Source organism: Morus notabilis, unplaced genomic scaffold (assembly GCF_000414095.1).
Source record: "Morus notabilis unplaced genomic scaffold, ASM41409v2 Scaffold689, whole genome shotgun sequence".
Lineage (NCBI taxonomy): Eukaryota > Viridiplantae > Streptophyta > Magnoliopsida > Rosales > Moraceae > Morus > Morus notabilis.
In genome coordinates, this window is record NW_010358342.1 from 441,159 (window position 1) to 461,007 (window position 19,849).

General features: G+C 33.5%; 2 protein-coding genes across 2 annotated transcripts; both read right to left on the minus strand.

Annotated features, from left to right (window-relative positions):
- Window positions 1-3,530: 3,530 nt before the first annotated feature.
- LOC21400480 (glutaredoxin-C1) lies at window positions 3,531-4,141 on the minus strand. The gene has a single exon (XM_010092377.2). It carries the CDS (start codon window positions 4,049-4,051, stop codon window positions 3,668-3,670), a length of 384 nt encoding a protein of 127 aa, XP_010090679.1. The 5' UTR covers window positions 4,052-4,141; the 3' UTR covers window positions 3,531-3,667.
- Window positions 4,142-8,799: 4,658 nt separating this feature from the next.
- On the minus strand, window positions 8,800-11,254 carry LOC21400481 (exocyst complex component EXO70B1). The gene is made up of 2 exons (XM_010092378.2): window positions 9,600-11,254; window positions 8,800-9,205 (listed from the first exon to the last, which is right to left on the minus strand). The coding sequence occupies exons 1-2, from the start codon at window positions 11,204-11,206 to the stop codon at window positions 8,800-8,802; spliced, it is 2,013 nt and encodes a 670-aa protein (XP_010090680.2). The 5' UTR covers window positions 11,207-11,254.
- Window positions 11,255-19,849: the final 8,595 nt, after the last annotated feature.

Here is a 19,849-nt window from a genome sequence, read left to right on the forward strand (position 1 = left end):
AGAAAATGAAAAAGAAAAAAAAAAGTGAAATCCGTTTTTCAGAAAATAGAAAACGAAAACAAGAAAATGAAAACACATTTTTTTCGTTTTCTGATTTTCACAAAAAGACAAAAACGTTTTTGGTTTTGTTTTTTAAACAAAATTGCACCAAACACGTTTTTAACACCCGTTTTCATTTTTTTTGCTTTGAAAACCGTGAAAAATGAAAACGAAAACGCAAACAAACAGGCCCTATGTTTCTCTATGCTTAATGTTTGTAATTTACGTGGCCAATGAGTTAGGCAATTTTAGATTGGAATTTTGATGCTCGGGAGAGATTGATTTCATAGTCTGGAATTAGAAAACATAGTCTAGACTATTGTGAGTCTTGGAGGAGATCGACACTTAGATAATCTCATTGAAAGTCTAGGATATTATGAGACCAGGAGATGATCAAGACCTCAATTATCAACTAGGATTTCGATTGTTGTGAGGTCGGGAGGCGATCGGCATTTGATTTTCAATTTAAGGGTTAAACTTAATGAATGTATAAGTGAACGGGTTAAATAGGATTATTGATTCTGGTATTCATGCATATGATTTCATTTGACGCTCGGGAGAGGTAACGAGGTTAGATTAGGTCCCTTAATTAATGAATTGAGTGGAATTGGCTAGCAATGGTTTGATAGGATGAACATAGAAATGATAAGGTGAAATTAAGTCCATGGTACATTTGTGCATAGAAGTTTCCATATTTTATTTTGTTTTTGTAATAATATTTGTTCTAGTTCTATTTTTATTTTATTGAGTTCGGTTGTCTAGATAAAGTTGAGTTACGATAATCGCGGTACTTAACGAAAATTTAACACCAATTCATGTGTAAACAATACTCACTCACCATATACAATCAAAACTTGACACTGACGGTTGCGGGCGAACATAAGGACTATAATATAATGTTAATTTTGTGTTGGTCCAAACTAATGTCTCATTTGCTTCACTAGTTCAAATCGTAATTTAAGTATTTGTTACAGTGTTTTTTATCACAAAGATTTAAATTTAACTTTTTTTGCTACAGTGATTTTTTCACGTGAATTTACTTTTCAACTCGAATTAATAAAGCGAACGAGACTTTAATTGTTGATCATCACTGACACTGTTACATTAGCCATCCATTCTCTTTCAAGTTAGGGCTCCCTTATTTGTTTTGGACTCTTGTCGGATGAGAACAAGTATATGTGATAAATCCAAGGACCTGGATTCACCGATTCACAAATTTGTCAATAATAGGCTTCTCCTTTGGCTTGTCATGACTGGAATATTTATGTATTGTGCTTATTTTCATAGTCTAGATCTCAAGAAGCCCCCATTTGACTTAAACAGTGACTATCTGTCTATCAAAGGGAATTCAATGTCCTGATCTGGCTCTTCTTGGCTTCATGATTTGTCAGTACTTTGTAAGACTCTGCCTATGCTTTGCAGGGCGGTAAAAGGAAGAGGAAAAAAAATTTGAGGAATTTTGGAAAATAATAGGGAATTTTAGTTAATTGGTTGAGACTTAAGATGAAATCAAAACGGAAGGACAATTCATTAATTTTTAACACTTCTAACTTTATAAAAAAAAAAAAAAAAAAAAAAAAAAAAAGAGATGAGAAAATATTTGATAAAATAAATAATATGCCGAATAATTAAATTGGTGAAATAAATGAGGCCTTAATTATTGTAAAAATTTAAAACTAAAAACTCAAATTGGTGAAATAAAAATTTTTTAAATAAAAAAATTTAGATATTATATTTTTTAAAAAATTTTTATTATAAAAATTTAAAATTAAAAACTCAAATTGGATGAACGAAGTGTTAATCATTATGGGCCGTAAATAGCCTGATTTCATAGCACACGTCACCGATCCAATTTGCTCTTGAGCTGGAGTGGATGAGAGCGCAGAAGTTAAAACGACAACAAAGTAACTCCGACAATGATGAGGTTTAAAGCATGCCACGCCCTGCACACACACACACACACACACACACAAAGGCGTCGTCCAAAGAAAACGACAACAAAGTAAGACAACAATGATTGATAAGCGACGTAGGAAAACACCAGAACAAAATTAGAAAACAACAAGAAAACAATAGGAAAATAAAAACGAAACAACAAGAAAGTAAAATGACAATACATCAAACGACAATGCTGAAAAACTAGGATAGAAGGCTGCAATAAAAAGCGAGAGAAAAAAAAAAAGACAGCAAATTAAAAACTGCATTGATAGAAAATAAAAAGTAACAATAAATACCGTGTAAAAAAGGCATATGGGAAAAAGACATTAAATTGGAAAAAAAAAAAAAAGAGAAAGAGACAGCTAAGTGGAAATACGACCAGAATATGAAAGCGCTCATAAAGTGAAAAGGCGTTTAGTTTGTTAATTTGAGTTTTTAATTCGAATTAGGATGTAATTTTATGTGAGAGTTTATTGTAGCAAAAAACTTATATATGATTGTTTTTTAGAAATTTTTACTGTAACAAAATTCAAATCGGTGAAATGAATGAGACCTGAAAATGCCGGGTAATTTAAAAAGGAAAAATTTATTTTAGAAGAAGCTACTTATTAAATGAAGAAAATGACAACAAAATCAGAACGACAATAAAGGAAAAGCGAGAACAAGGGACAAAATTATAACACAATGAGAACGACAAGCACGGGAACATGGTAAAACGATAAGAAAATGAAAAGAAAAGGACAACATGAGAAACACAACAATAAAATAAAAACGACACCAACAGATGAAAACGATAAGAAATCTAGTCAAGTAATTAAAAAACGACAATAAAGTATGAAACAACAGTTAAAAAACAAAAACAAAAACGACTTTTCGATAAAGCTAAAATAATAACGTCCTTTTCAATAGAATGAAAAAGAATTTTCCATGTGAAAAAGTTTTTACTTGTAAATTCATGGTCACTTACCGAAACATATTCCTTGTAGAGTGGAATAAAAAAATAAAAAAAAAAAGATCCTTAAACAAAAATAAATAGAAATATTGGCATCAAAAAGTTTTCATTATTATCTTCTACAGAGAAACAAAAGGTAATGGAGCTAACTCTGAAGAACCAGGCAGCTCGGGGAAGACCTTTCACTCAAAGAACAATTACGTACTGCCGGTTAAATAATTAATCGGCATAAACTTTGTGATTAACTGTTGATTAAGACTTAATTAGGAGACAGAGATACTGCATTTGTCTAAAAGTAAAAACAAACTGAAAACACAGAGAAAGAAAAAGGAAGACAAACACATAAAATCAAAGCAAATTCCAGGCGGGAAAAAAATTTGCAATTAATTCCATTTATATACAAAAAGAACCATACGATCAGATGTTGATTACATGACTACTAGGCAAATATCACTGCCTCATACTGATCATCATCATCATTAGAAGCCTCGCAACAAATCACACCTCTTATATTTTGCTATTAGACTAAACCAAAGGGAAAAACAAAAAACAAAAAACAAAAAACAAAAAAAACAAAAACAAAACATAGTCCCACACGTATAAAACCAAGTTTCGGAGATCACCAAAACAACTCCACCGGCACCTACTAAAAATTTAACTTCCTTAATTTCTCTCTGGATTTTTGGTTTCTTTGTCTGCTCATATATGTATATAGATTTTTTTTTTATTACACATATATCAGAGCCAAAGAGCTCCGGCCTCCTTGAGGAGCGGGACGAGGGAGCCATTGATGTGGGAAGCCATGACATGGTCCATGGCGCCGACGAGCTTGCCGCCGATGAAGACAACGGGGACGGCATTGGGGGTGCCGAGCAGCCTCATCAAAGCCCGTTCGATTTCCTTGCCTCGGGGATCGTGATCGAGCTCGTACACCGTCGGATTAACCCCCATCCCGCAGAAGAGCCTCTTCACTGCGTGGCACATGCAGCAGCTGCTCACGCTGAACACCACCACCGCGCTCTCTGCCGCCAGCCTCGCCACCCTCTCCAGTGGGTCCCCACCTCCCATGCACCGTGCCGCCGGCACATAATATCCCCACGAGTCAGCCGCCTGATACTGCATTTTAATTTCTCTGTTTCTGTTTGTCGCAACCCTAAACCTGAACCTTAAACTGCGGTCGGTCAACCCTAAGTAATGTTTGAGAAATGAGAGGCAATGAAGTAAGCGTGGAGATATTGAAAAATGGGGTCGGTGGGATTATTTATAGAGATGAGAGAGAGAGAGAGAGAGAGAGAAGGGGTGAACTAGTGGGGGATATTGGGATTGGATTAGGAAGGGGGTAAAACGGTAAATAATGAGAGAGTTTGTCTGTTATTGTCGCACCGCGTGCGTAGAGGATCTCGTGTTTTTTTCTTTAATAAGATTGTTGTCTGTACTCACAGCGTAGACAAAGCAACGCTAATTCATACAAATACAATATTATTAATATATACAGCAAAGCTATATATACGCCAGTATATAGAGGTGTCAGCTAATGAAGGGCGGGTTCGGGGAAGTATTTGTCTACACTACAGAATACAGTAACTATCAGCTATATATACATATACATATTGGTCGTATTAAAAGCTGTCCCAGAATATAAATTATATGTGTATGTACGTATATGTATATCAGTATATATTGTATATGTTGCAGATTGTTTTGGGAATGCATGAAGAGAGGGGATGCCATGTGAAGAGAGTAGACGGCTGAGCTGGTCCTTGTTGTCGGGGAAGTAAGGTAGGACCAAAACTACTTTTGGGCATATTCTGACGTGACCCTTACGCGCATGTTTGCTTCCTTCATTTGGATTCTCAAAAACGGTAAACAATGTGTGTGTGTATATGTATATACACACACATATATATATGGTCATACTCATACAGTAACAGTACTCATCATCAAAACGTTTCTGTCTTCTTGGGTTCGTCACTTTGACTTCACCTCTCTCACTGTGCCATTTCCCTTTTAAAAAAACTACTGCATTTGCCTATGCATTCTCACGCATCTTTTTCTTCTTTTTCTTTTCCTTTTTCTTTAGTACTGAGATTATTATTATTTTTCCTGAGATTGGTTTCAAGAGTTTTGCTTTATTTGTGGCACTGCTTTTGCTGTACAATATACAACTTTGTTACCTCAATATATATAACTCACATGTACATGGTGAATACTTTTTTCCTGAATGAACACACATGACCTCAAAATAGAGGTAATAATTATTAGAAAAAGTAAAAAAAGAAAACAAGAAAGAAATGCAAATAAGAGAACAACAAATCAAAAAAAAAAAAAAATCTTTATAGTAATGCAAATTTAATACTTGTGTTTATAAAAGACTACAGAGAATAATCACCACAATAATATCATTCTAACTTTTAAAGCACAAGCAATAATAACCTTTCAATATGAGAACAATATTAAACTATCATTAGCTACAAGCTAAAAATAAATTATTAATTTTTTTTCCCAATGCTAAATTTTAATTTACTTGATATTGGATAAGGTGTTCACCCTACACAATAATGACTTTTTGTGTTTATTTAAAGAAAAATGGAACATAGCGTGTAACACAGGTAAAGTACATCCATAATTTGTAGAGAAGATTAGTAACATTTGACAGACACCATAGTGTGGATAATCAAATGTCATAGGGCTTGTTCTTTGAAAAACTCAAAAAAAGTTTGAGCTTAAGTTACAATTTTTTTTAAGTTTATGTTTATTTGTAAAATTTGAGTTTTAATTTGAGTTTTAACTCGAGTTTTAACTTGAGTTTGAGCCTAAAATCTGAGTTCAAATTTTCCCTTCAATTCAAGTTCTTAAACTCAAACTCAAGTTAATAAACAATATTTTTTCTTTTCTTAAAAACGTCATAACTTTTTCGTTTTAATTCCAACTGAGATGATTTCTTTTTCTATGCGTTCACAACGAAGAGACGAATAAAACCCCACTCAGATACCCTTTTAAAATTTTTCATCACCATTGAGTTTTATTAAAATATTATCTAAATATAAATTCAAGTTTTGACCAACTCAAACACAAACTCAAATAGATTCTCAATCCAAATCATAACTCAAATGTGCACATCCAAACACAAACTGAAATTACAACTTCAATTCAAATTATAACTCAAATTCAACTCAAGATCTACACTCAAATCATCATAACTAAAAAATCCAACCGAACAAGCTCATAATCATTCTGTTTAGTAAAAAGAAGCACATATAAGTATAGCCCTTCTGCATATACTAATATCCATTGGATATTCATCTACACAAGTTAGAAAATACATATATTACCAATTTACCATGTTCCCATCAATATTGTCGATGTATGTATACATACATATATATATATATACATATATATATATCCTAGCTAGCGTGGTGCAGTTGAATTGGCAGAGGGAATCCACGTAAGCAAATTAATAATTAAAAAAGGAAAGGGGGGATTGAATGCATGTAAAGAAGGGAAAGCAAGTTGAGCATAAATGAGGAAGGATGTTAGGCAAAAGCAGTGACAAAGTGGCAGTCGGAAGGCATTGAAAAAGGTGAGGCGTGGCCTGCATTCCTCAGTATGAGTCGGGCGGCGGCTGAGTGTACGGTGTCTATGTGCGCCGAATACCGGCGGGATATAAGGATGCACCATGCAGACTCTTAACTTAATTCCATATATCTCTGCTATTCATTTACAAATACTAGCTAAATGATCGTATCCATATAGGCATTAATATATATAGATATATATTATATATACTTTAGACTTGGTCTGTGTTTTTTAGCTCCTGCGTTTTTGGCCTTACCTACCAAATCCGACCGTAAACCAACTTTTTAGTTCTCTAGTCTCTCCGGTGTTCTTTCCTCGCGGTCTCTCTTTACGCATGCAATGTAATGCAATACAATGCAACCATATACTCCTTTTCTCTCTCTAGTCTTGTAGAGTCATGAGTTTCCTTTTCTTGCGTGGAATGTAGAGTCATAACAGCATTTATGTGTACAACAACAAAATGATTTTTTTGAGAGGAAGTGATAAAGAAAAAGAATTAATTAGGACTAAATGCACGCATTTGTTGTGTGACATGATGATAATGAACAATAACTAAAGGCTTAGCTATTGGAAAACAATAACGTAAGTGACAATCCTTAAACAATCAGCCAACTCAGGAGTTCGAACTAGGGGGATATCATATTTATATTGAAAACAGTGGCTACCATTTTAGCTAGGCTTCGTTAAGTATGAGGGTTTAAACGAGGGTGATTCTAGTTTTGATTTTGAAATCAGAATTATGATTCATGATTTCCAGTCCAAGTCATGATTTTAAAACCAGAACCAGAATAAGAGGTTTGAACCACTCAAAACTAAAGGGAGGTGGTTTTAGAATTATGAGTGATTCCTAGTTTAAAACATCACATCAGGATTCAAACCTTGAATCAGAACCATTCAAACCAAACACTGATTCTAAGTGAGTCAAATCAGAACTATTTTTTACTTTTTATAAACAAATACTAGTTTGAACCAGAATCATAGTTTCAGATTCTAGAACCCTTATACCAAACGTGCTCTTAGAAAATTGTTCAAGGTTGTTTGGTTTGTTGATGCATGCATGCCTGGTCTAACTGATGAATAATAATCAAAAGAGAAATTCCATGGTTTCAAAACTGTAATTATTTGAACAAGCAAGTTTGGTGCCCTGCCACTAGCTATAGTTGCGTAGATTTATATCAAATGTGCCACATCCCATTTAAAAGAAGAAGGAAAAAAAAGAGAGAGAAAAAAAAATGAGAGCTTCTCCAGTAAGGTTTCCACCTACAGGTAGGGTTTATTTTTAATCGTTACATCTGATCAAAATTAAAAAAGTATGTAAAATAGACAATTTTTAATACAAATTTAATGATCGAAAGTAAGAAATTATTAATACTTCATTTTTATGGTCTTACTAAAGAAACTCTCAAAAGAAGCCTTACTATTCTGGCTTTTATTTCTTTTGATTGAGAGAGACAAAGAAGAAAATGTGGAAGAGATGAAATTACGAACTGAATTGCTTGCTTTTAAAATTACAACTAAACTGGATGTAGGATGAAGTGGCACCAAATTTTCAGCATGACTCTCTTTCTCTGATCTTGCCTATATATTTTGTATAGTTTGTATACAATATTATATGCCTAACTATTAAGTCTATGTGCATATATAAACCAAACCAAAAGAATTGATAAACAAAATTGAATTAATGATGTCACAAAATTTGAATGTTCAGACAATATTATATGCTCCACTTCCAATACAGTTACAATATGATGACTTGAGTTCTTACACTGCATAGTTAAGAACAATACACTACTATAAGTAGTATACAAGGATCATCAAAAAGCAAGAAAGAAATATGGGGAAAAGATTTTTTTTTAAAAAAAAACACGCGCCAATTAATCAAATTTGTTGTGTGAAGTGTGAATTGATTGCTTTAGAAACGACAACAAATAACTTAAGAAAAAAAGAAAAGAAAAGAAAGAAACGACAACTAATTAATAATATGGATGTATATTCGAAGTGCCATACTCATATCTCCGAATCTGTCGTTTAATTGTGTGCTGACCAAATAAGTTTTCAACAAGAAACAAAAAACATGGAATGTCACAAAACATTAACATTTAGACATTATAAGCTCCAATACCTGAAATACATTTTACATGACTTGAGTGCTTATAATATGCCTGTCAAACACTTGGTATGTATAGTTAAGAACAATACAAATATAAGTATACAGGATCATTTTTTTTAAAAAAAAAAAAGCAAATTAACGCGCCAATTAATCAAATTTCTTGATAATTATGCATGGACAGTTATGTTCTCCTCCTAGCCATGGACGTTGAGTTCCCATCAAACAGTTCATCAATCAGAGTCTCAATATCTTCCGGCTGGTACTTGATGTACTTCTCTGACTGCCTTCCTGAGTCCAAGTACTGCTTGAACCTCCCCAAGAAGGACCTGTATGCCGGGATCATCACCGCCGATATCGAGACCCTGAGCTCCGACTGGAGTTGCTCGTCGCTGACCACCCAAGTGCTCTGTGTCTTGTGAATCTCGTCGAACATGGCGTTGAAGCTCTTGAACCTCTCCTTCAACACCGGCTTCGACACCTTCCCGTTGACCTGAAGCCCATCGTGTTGCCCTAAGCATTGCAACACCTTCCCCCACGTCTCCCTCTGGTAGTTCTTGTGGTACTGCCTCAAATCCGACGACCTCTTCCTACATATATAGTGAGTAGTGACACATCCAGAAATTAACAAATTTTCATAAGTGATAGCGATTCTATAGTTAAGAATATTGTATTTTAAACTTAAACAATTACTTAATTACATAGCCAATTAAGATGATGAAAACGTTTTTTTTAATAGAAAACTGATCTCTTTTCATATTTAATGTTGTTAATTTTGACAGTATTTTGTGAAATGGGAAAAAAATAAAATAAAACAATCAAAATAATTTGACTAATTGTCTCATACTCCTATTTTGCAACCAAATAGAAGTGCACTATTACTATATCAAACTTTTATGAGGAAAAAAAATATATAAGACATAGGTAAGATATCAAACTTTTATGAGCAACCCTATAAAGTGTCTTGTTTGTATTTGTCCCTACCTGCACCACGTGTCGCCCATCAATTGGTGGATCTCGGAGGACCCCTTGATCTTCTGCACAATGTACCGTCCGTTATTCATCAAGAAGATGAAGCTGAGGGAGGGATCTCTGTACAGTTTCGACTTCATTTCCAGGTTGGCGTCTAACAGATCCATCACCGTTGATAGCTGCCTCGAAAACGGCGATGTTTCGGACTCCCTATCACGATCACGATGATCGTGATAATCACCATCATCATCATCCTTCACCTCTTGATCCGTTTGGCGGAACACCTGCTCCAGCGTGTCCTTGTACTCGCAGGCGTATTTTAGATAGTTCATGACGTAGCGAGTCAGGGGGTGCACTGCGCCACTCGCAACGGGAGTTTTCCCATTGTCGCTCTTGATCGAGTTCTCCAGATCGCAGAAGATGCTCGCCGCCGCCGCCCCGATCCATGCCTTCACCGTTGCCGTCTCCGCTGCGACCTCCGACGGATACGATCCTCCGGCGTCGTTTCCGATCGAGCTCTCCAGATCTCGGAGCGTCTCGTACATGTCGAGGAACTTGAACAGCTTCTCCGCCGATCGCTTCGTCAGAACCATGGCCTCGGCGAAGTTCAGGAGCTTGATCACGGCGGCGCGTGCGGTGTCGCCGAACAGGCTGTGCGATGAGGAAGGGCGGCTGGAGAAAACGGCGTTGCAGAGGCTCCTCTCGTTGGGGAGGAGCACGGCGGAGCAGCTCTTGACAGCGGCGATCCACGTGGCGATCTCTCCTTCCAGGGGTTCCCAATGCATCCGCTGGACGTCGTCGATGCTGAAACACTCGTGGCCGATGAGATCGTCGAGCGCCGACTTGAACGCGCTCCGACGTGAGACGCTGTACGCCATGGCGCACTCGGCTTCGTAGCCCGCAGAAATCATCGCCGTCGCTATCGCGTTCAGTTTGGAGACGGTTTCAGGAGAGAAAACAAAAGTGGGAGGGATTCCTTGATCTTGATCTTCCATTTGATCGGATTGATGATCTTGCTGGTTTTGATCGACCAGGACGCAGCGATCGGAATTACAATTCTCCTCATTGTTCTTCGATTTTTCGGATTTCCAATCTTCTAGAAGAGTTCGGAACTCCTCATCCAAGAACGACATGGCTCGCTGCAGAACAGCGCTCATCCTGTTCAGACTCGAAGCCAACGACGGGAATTCTCCCAACTTGTTCGACAGCTCGGAGACTCGGTTTAGCGCCTCCACAAACGACGAGTCGTTTTCTGGATCCTTCCCAAACCGTATCAGACTTTTCCCGTCGTTGTAATCTGTGATCATGGAATCCACCATTGTCGACAATATCTCAACGGATTCAGGAGCTTCTGGATATTTCGATTCGTCTTCTACGGTGGATGATAGAGCCTGTAAGAACCGATCGACCTCGTCCACGACCTGAGCGAGGCTCGTACTGGATTCAGAGGAAGGATGATCTTCCGCAATATTAATGTCGTTTTCTTCTGTTTCCCCAGGGATTTGAGACTCCGACAACGTTTTCGCATCGGCGGTGTCGTTGGAGCCGTGTTTGGGCGTGCCAACGGTGTCGTTTTTCCGGTTGCCATCTTTTGAAAAGCTAATGGACTTCTCCATCATCACTAATTAGGAATTCTTGCTATACAGAATGTTGTTTATGAAAAAAATTGTTTTTTTTTTCTTTTTTTTAATTTTATTTATTTGTTTAAGTTTCTTTTTTTTGTTAAGTTTTCTCTGCAACGACAATAAGGGAAATGGATTTGGTTTTGGGAAGAAAGGGAGTGGCTGAAGAGAACAGTCATGGCCGAAAATGAAGGAGAACTGTTCTTCTTCGTAATCAGCTTCGTTTTTTTTTTTTTTCTCTTTTTTTTAATTTTATTTATTTGTTTAAGTTTCTGTTATTTGTTTGGGGGGAAATGAAGGAGAGGTGGCCGTTACTCGGTTGGCCGTTGACCCGTTTGAGAAGGTTCGTTGGGGATTAGTGCTTCCCACGGCCATGAACATTGGGCAGTGTTTGGGCTTATATAATATTAATACATAATAATGCTGTGTCGTTTATGGCTACCACAACTCATGTCATATAATCATCATCTATTGTGCATGGCCAATTCACCATTGACCACAATGATCACTTCGTGATTTTGGTATTTTTTTATTTTTTCCACGTGTTTCCTTTTGATTAGTCACAACAACTCTCTTTTGTCCCTTGATCCCATCTATTTGCGTGCCTTTCTCTCCATTAAAATAGAGGTTTCTCCAAGTCATCGTGCAAGGCTTAATTGAGCTTTGTCTCCTAACGTGGTTTTATAGTTTTTGGTGATTTTATTATTATAACGGCATAATTTTTCAATGCCCTTTGTTCTCATCATATCAAAGAGACAAAGATCATTACTTTTTCCTTCATTTTGGCCGTGTTTGGAATTCCGTTTTTATTTTTTACATTTTTTGAGAAAGAAAAAATGAAAACGTTTTCAAAACGGTATTTAGTGCAATAAAAATAAAAAATAAAAATGAAAATGATTTTTTTAGTTTAGTAGAAAATAAGAGAGAAATGAAAAACAATTTTTAGTCGTTTTTCATTTTTTATTTTCGTTTTCTCCTATCTCCAGCAGAGAGAGAAAGAGAGACATTAATGGTTTTTTTACATTAAAAATAATCTCTTGATAAAACTACCAAACGTATTTTTAAAAATAATTTCTGTCTGAGATTGAAAACGTTTTTATTTTCATTTGCATACAAAAAATAAAAACATTTTTTAGAACGAATTCTAAACGCGCCCTTTTAAGTTTCAATTTTAGCGTGAGACTAGTCATTTGTCATCGTGTAAATGTATAACGTTATTAGGCTCGAAGTCATTCATTCCGACTTCACATCTCTGCATGATCCAACATGATCCATTTATAGCTGGCTAGATTGCACCGGGATCTTGTTGGAGGCCTCACGCCGCTCGATATATGCCGACGCTGGAAGTGTGTGACGCTTGAGCGGACCTCGAGGTTTGACAGCCTAGTTCGCTGTCCACAAAGGGCAATGGTGCTTGAGATGCAAGCATCAAAAAAAGAGGGATGAGATAAAGAAGATAGAAGGGAGATAAGTAAGTAAGGGGAATGCTTTCGAAATATGTACAATAATATAAGTATTTTTTGCCACACACATAAAGAAATTCTGAAAATGAAATATTATAAATTTTCTTTTAGAAAAAGGCTCTTTTAGCGAATATAAGATTTGGTCAACATCACCGTCAAAATGAAAAAACATGCAATACTAATAGAACTTGAGATCGGTTGGTATTTTTTCAAACTTTATTATAGAATTTTCCCCTTATTCTGTATTTTGAATTTTGAAAAATAGTTTTTACTTATGATACAAAACATTTTTTTTTGGCGCCAATATCACTTATTAGGACTAGTTACTCACTCGTACAACTTTTATATGTAAGGCAAAAAACTTTTTATAAAAGTGATATAGTTAAACACCAACCCCTATAAGTTTATATTATTCTATTTCCTTCATGCTTTAAAAATTACAGTACATGCACGCAAATTTACAATAATTAGGTTGAAATATGGAAAAAATTTTAAAAAAATATTTTAGGAATGGCAAAGTTATATAGTAATTATTTTAATAATATTCATCATATTTTATTCTAAAAAATTACATAATAGTTATTTTAATGATGTAAATTTTTTTCTATTTATAAAATATTTTAAATTTTTAGTATATTTCAGTGTGATCATAAACATTTTTCTACATGTCTAACTTTTCAAGTTTCCTATAGTCCGCCATAAAGGCCCAATGGACAAAAATGGAGGCTTGAGTTTGCGTATTGAGCATGGACTCGGCTTCGGGTCTCTTCCGTAGTGAACTTACCGAGAAAATTGGTAAACTCATGTATTGTTGTAAGATTTTTACCTTTTATTCTTTTTTAATACTCTTTAATTGACTAATATAGTTCTTTGATTAAAGGGTATTAATCAAGTGTAAGTAGTAAAAATTCAAAACTATGCATTCTAAGGACTATTTGTCTATTTTTTGGTGAGGTCATTAACGATTCCCACAAATATTGGGCCACAAATTTTTAGAAGAAATAGCCAAACGACATGAAACATTCAAAACTTCTACATGTCTAATATTTGGTTTTGGTGCGTGTTGAAGGCAATGAAAAACAGTCGGTGAAAAAAAGATATAAAAATATTCCTAATATTTGGCTCCTTTGTCTAGCTCATGGTTTGGTCAACCTAAGCATGAATTTGCATATGCAGTGTGTTTAAGAATCAAAAAGTTGCTACCAAGTTTGACTTATAAAGATACATCAATACATACCCTAATAGTACATGCTCTCCTCGTTTTATCAGAAATAGTGAAAATATACCAATATAAAAAGCTTAAGGAAGTATATAGGCCAACTTTTAGTTATAGAAATTAATAGGCCATAACTTGTCAAGTTATGGTTCATAACTAGATAAGTTATGGATAAACTTGTCAAGTTATGGTTCATAACCAAACAAGTTATGGACAAAAACCGTGATTTATGGACAATAACTTATCAAGTTATGGTTCATAACCAGATAAGTTATGGACAAAAACAATAATTTGACCTATTTATTAACTTATGTAAATTAATTTATTTCCCTCTTTCTCCCCTCGTTTTATTTGGGAAACAAATGGTAAAGACAGCTTGGGCCTAAGGCCCACTACCATTATTTGTGCTTATCTGAAGTATTCCGTCCTTTCTAGAACATAGCAAACAATCTCATTGTCCAACATCAGTTTTCAATCCTTAATAAGATTCATTTTTTCTAGCTTGATAGTGATGGTTGGTGACTTGGTGATTCATGTGAGTCATATCCGTTTAATGCTTAGCTACTAAGAGGTCAGTTAACATTTAATATTTTATGCTTTAGTAGGTTTTTGCCTTTTTCTAAGTTCCAAACTTAGTATTGCAAGGAATTTCCTCAAACTTACCTATGATTGGTGGTTTTAGGCAACCAATCAATATAGTTTATTAAATTTACTTCCTTTTTTTTTCTCCTCATTAGCGGTTAGGTATGTAGTACATAGCTAATAGCCTAATACCATTTCAATGCTTTATTTGACCACCGGCATATGAGTCGTCATTTGCAAGAAGGGGTTTTTTTTTTTTTTTTTTTTTTTTCTATTGTCTAATTCATTTGTCAAAGATCATTAAACAAAACTAATGTATCATTCTAGGATTGAATTCAAGTGGATGTATTTGGTGAAGGAATATAACTGTGTAACATGTTGACAACGTGCTCTCATTACCTCGCGACACTAAATAAATATTAAAAAAACACTAAATAAATAGAGCTTTTAGTACTTAAGAGACTGCAATTCATTTTTATTGTAGATTGATACATACGTTAGTATACGCGTGATGGTAAAATAGAACTATTTTATGATTAAAAAATTAAAATTATTAAGAGTCCATTTGATTCACTTATTTAAATCAATTATTTTTAATTCTCATATTTGAAATTCAAACTTTTTATGAGAGAAAAACACTATAGTAGAATCAAAATTATAAGTTTAAACGCATAAAATAAACGGGCCCTAAATCTCATACTGTTATGGAGTAGTTTTGATGCATACATGATGCCATCAATACTAATAACAAATGTCGTAATGATTAGAATTAATACTCGAAGTATTATGGTATATTAGTATTGCCCTTGCAGTTTGAGAATTTTGAGAGAGATAAAACTAGAGGAGCAAATTTAGGCAGCTAGGTCTAAATGGAGAAACCGAGCCGGGTCATCTAAAATCCCCGCGGCTAAGGGCATACTTGGTCGGTCTAAAACTTTACAAAGCATTAAAAAGATACATATAAAAGACGTATAACATGGCGGGGGAAACTTTGAGGCCTAGATTCTCGAATCCATCCGATTCGAGAGTCGAAACCTGCCTAACTCGACATGATTGTGTATGTCGATCGGGCTAAACCCATGCAAAAAGAATGAATTTCGGATTGACCCGTTTGTCTTAATTTAAATTTGCAGCTCTAGATGAAATTGAAGGAAGTTTTAGATCAGAAGAACAAGAAAGTACGAAGCCATTCAGTGATCGTAGGCGAAGGGCCATATCTATGTCATAAGACTTGGAAAGAATCCATATATGGACCCGGATTGGACAACCGTCCACAGCTAATTTGTCACAATAAAAGAAGTTTAAAAAACGAACGAAAAAGGCTTTTTTCAAATTTGTGAACGAGGGAACTTTCCTTGCAGGAGGACAAAATTTGGAATGTCAAAGTTTCGGATCTATTGAGATCAAAGAATCAAGATTCCCCACATTGCTTTGTTTGCTTCTCAAACATTGTCGGTGCTTTGCATCATCTAAACTTATCACCCTCAACAGTGCCATACACAAATATCTGACGTATCATGAAGTTATTTATATAAATTTCTTCAGAAAAAAAGATAGGTTATATGCAGAGACGGAATCAGGATTTAAATTCAATGGGAGCATAATTAAAGACAATTTATGAATTAAAATAGCAACATATTATAATTGTTCTCGATAAATTTTCTTGCTTTAAAATCATTGCAAAATAATGTTGTTATCAATATTATTAAAAATACATTATAGTATAAAAATACCAATTTTAATATAAGTGGGGGAGAGAGAGAAACATGTAACTGTAGGAGTAAAAAAATCATAGCAAAAAATGAAAAAGAAAAACAAAAGTTGTAGGATTAAAAGAAAAAAAAAAGGAAAAAAATTTTCAACAAAAACAAGAAAGGGAAGGCCGAATATATCCGGCATCTGGTGCAAAATTTGTATAAATTTTCAGCAAAAACAGAAAAATTGTATAACTATATATATACCTTTCATTTCTTCAGTGGGGACATGTTCCCCCGCTGCCTTCTACCTGGCTCCGTGCCAGGTTATATGGTATATATATATATATATATATGAGTTTTCGATAGTTATATATTATACTAATAGAATGCATTTTAGACCATCAATTATATTAAAATGATATCATATCAAGGACAACATGCAATTTTAGAACTTTATTAGAAAAAAAATAAAATAACCGTTCAAAAATGTATTTTACTGTCCCTGTTACAAAGTTTTCCTAAAAAAATATATGGTTTACAAAAACAAACACCTTTTGTTTTGTACTTTTTTAATAATTAAGAAATCTTTAAAAAAAACATAAACACCTTTTGTTTTTGCACTTTTTTAATAATTAAGAAATCTTAAAAAAAAAACATAATTCTTTGTTCAATTGGGGGGAAAAACAAAGGAAAAAAAAAAAAAAAAGTCTAGTCAGCATGTTCCTTTTGTTTTTTGTTGGTGCAACATGTCGTATTGTTTACGGCACCTCAAGTGCCATGCATCTTTAGGATATTGCGCGTACAAGCTGGAAAAAAATCTATGATATTTTTCAAAAAAGACGGAGAATCGACAATTAAATAAACATAAGCGTAGACACGAAATTAGGATTATGATTCTATAGAGTACTTTCTTTTGATCTTCTTCGTTTGACTTTTAATGATATCGGTGTAGACTATAGATGATGAAATTCGTGACTAAAGTCCACAGAATATGCCGTGGTATGATGTAATCTGCTATTTGTCTGTTAAGCGGTCAAATTAGTATGATTTGGCAGCAAAAGGAATATATATTCCAAATAAAAAATTAAAAAAAAAACCAGGGAGAAGAAAAAGAAAAAACATATTTGTGGGGGAAATAGTGAGATATATTCCGGATAATCGTACTTAATAAATTTTAAGATATATAGTTTGATTTTAATAGTTACTCGAATATTTATCTATCAATAAGTATTGTTATTTTAATAAGATATTAATCTGATAGTTGTAATAAATTAAATAATTAATTAAAAAATTAATGACAATTAAGAAAATTAAATTTTTATCACGTCATGTTATTAAATTTCTATGTTTAATGATAACCATGGATGAAAAGGTAATTATTAAAAATAATGATATATATATATATATATATACATGTAAGCAAAAGACCATGAAGCCTATGAAGAGAAAACTGGTGTGAAATAAATTATTCAAAGCAAACTCCTCAAAGGCTCGAGAAAAAAATTGTTTGTTACAAACTTGTTTTATTTTGTAAAATGATGATTTATATTACCTTTTTTGCCCCCAAAATCTAATAGAAGAACATTAAAATATTTAGCCCCTGTTTATTCCATCTATTCGAGTTTAGAATTTAAGTTTTGCTACAGTAAAAAGTTCTCAGATACAGTCACATATAATTTATTTTGCTGCAATAAAAAACTCTCACATAAAGTCACATCGTAACTCGAATTAAAAACTCGAATCAGCAAACTAAACGGACTCTTAATGTTTTATTTTTTTCCCAATACTGCAATACATTACACCATTTTAAATGTTATATTCTATTTTATAAATGAATCATTAATGACGTTTAGTTGATGGATTCAGAATCATAATTCAGAACCATTCTCGATTTACGTGTAGTTTTTGTGAGAAAAAATACTGTAGCGAACCACGAACCATGATTCGAACCATGGCACAAATCCTTGAACCAAACGCATTGTAAACTCTAGAAGTTATTAAAAACAAACTTTTAAGTTTTTAAAATTTTTTTAAAAAATATTGTAATTATTATTAGATTAAAATTAAATCAGCACATCAATCACTAAGAGGTTGTTTGGTTGGGGGATTCGTACCCCGATTCGAATCATGATTTATGATTCGTTATAGTGTTTTCTCTATAAAAAATACACGTAAATCAAAAATGGTTATAATCTCATGATTCTAATCCATAAACCAAACATCTCCTAACAATCAAATGGCAAACATAATCATGCCAAATTTAACACAAATAATAGCATCCAATTTGAAAGTAATTTTTTATATAAAAAAATTAACGTCAAAAGTAAACATTACCATATTAGTTTAGTGCTTTTTCTCCCCTAAAAAAAAAGTTTAGCGCTTCATTGGAAATTGAAGATGCTCTCAGTATATATTTGTCATGTCCATATATCATTCCATTCTCATTAATAAGTGCGTGTTTGTGTTTGTTTGCGTATTAGTGCTGCATACGAATATAATTTATTCTGATTTAATAACTGAAATTCATATTACCTTTGCATCAATATTTTTACAACTTGTAAAACTTCCACTTTTAATTGTAATAAATTCCCAACTCAACACTTAAAATTCTCACCGCCCTTGTTTGGGATATTTTAATTTGTCAACAGCAAGTCAATATCTTATTAATGATGTTGGATGAATTATCTCAACCATCACTAAATATAACTTCTCCCACACTCTCCACTATTAAAGTTAAGCTTTTTATTTATTTATTCATTTATTTTTATGTCGTTGTCATTTTGTCATCAATTGTTTCTACCCTCTTCTGGAAATCTTCTTATACGCGTATAAAAACAAAAACAAAAAAGAAAAAGAAAAAAGGCTCACGTTCAAAAAAAGAAAATGAGAAAGGAAATGGCTTTTCGTCGTGAGTGGGAATGAGATGCAAAATAGGTTTATAAAAATAGTGTATATGATTATGAATATAATTATATAAATCTAACCAATCTCTTCGTAGACCTTCTAAGTGGAGCATTATTTAATTAGTGGACGTTATGGCATGGCACCAAATTTTTTTTTTTTGTATATGTGTATATATATATATATATATATGTTTTAGAGCTACCTATTTTGCGTACATGTAACGTGGTGAAAGAAAAAGAAACAAAAGACGTAAAGAAACCTAACAAATTGCATTAAACAATTCACGACACAATTTCGCATTGCAAAATTGCCCGAGTTGTTTTTTTGCTTCAATCTCAAGTTGTTGTTGTTGATGGTAATTATATATAGAGATAAAATCATTTTGCTATCATATGTTATAACAAAACATCTTATTGATATTTTATATTTTTAACAATATTTTAACAGTATGTTTACATTTTAAAAAATATTATTTTAATAGTTGGAGACCAATTTTTGGAACATAAATATCCATTATAACCTTCTCACTAATTAATAATAAACTAGTAATTTTAAAAAAAAAATTATGAAAATACTTTAAAACATTCAAAAATTAAACAATTAAAATAAATTAAAATATTTTTAAAAATATATTTAAAGTTATTAGTTTCTATTTAATTAATGAAAATGTCAATTTGAACATTGTATGTCTTACAAGTCGATTTTAAGATAAAAAAGGTTTCTTTAGAGGTGAAAATACCGTTATTATTAAAAACACAAGATACCAACTAGATGTTTC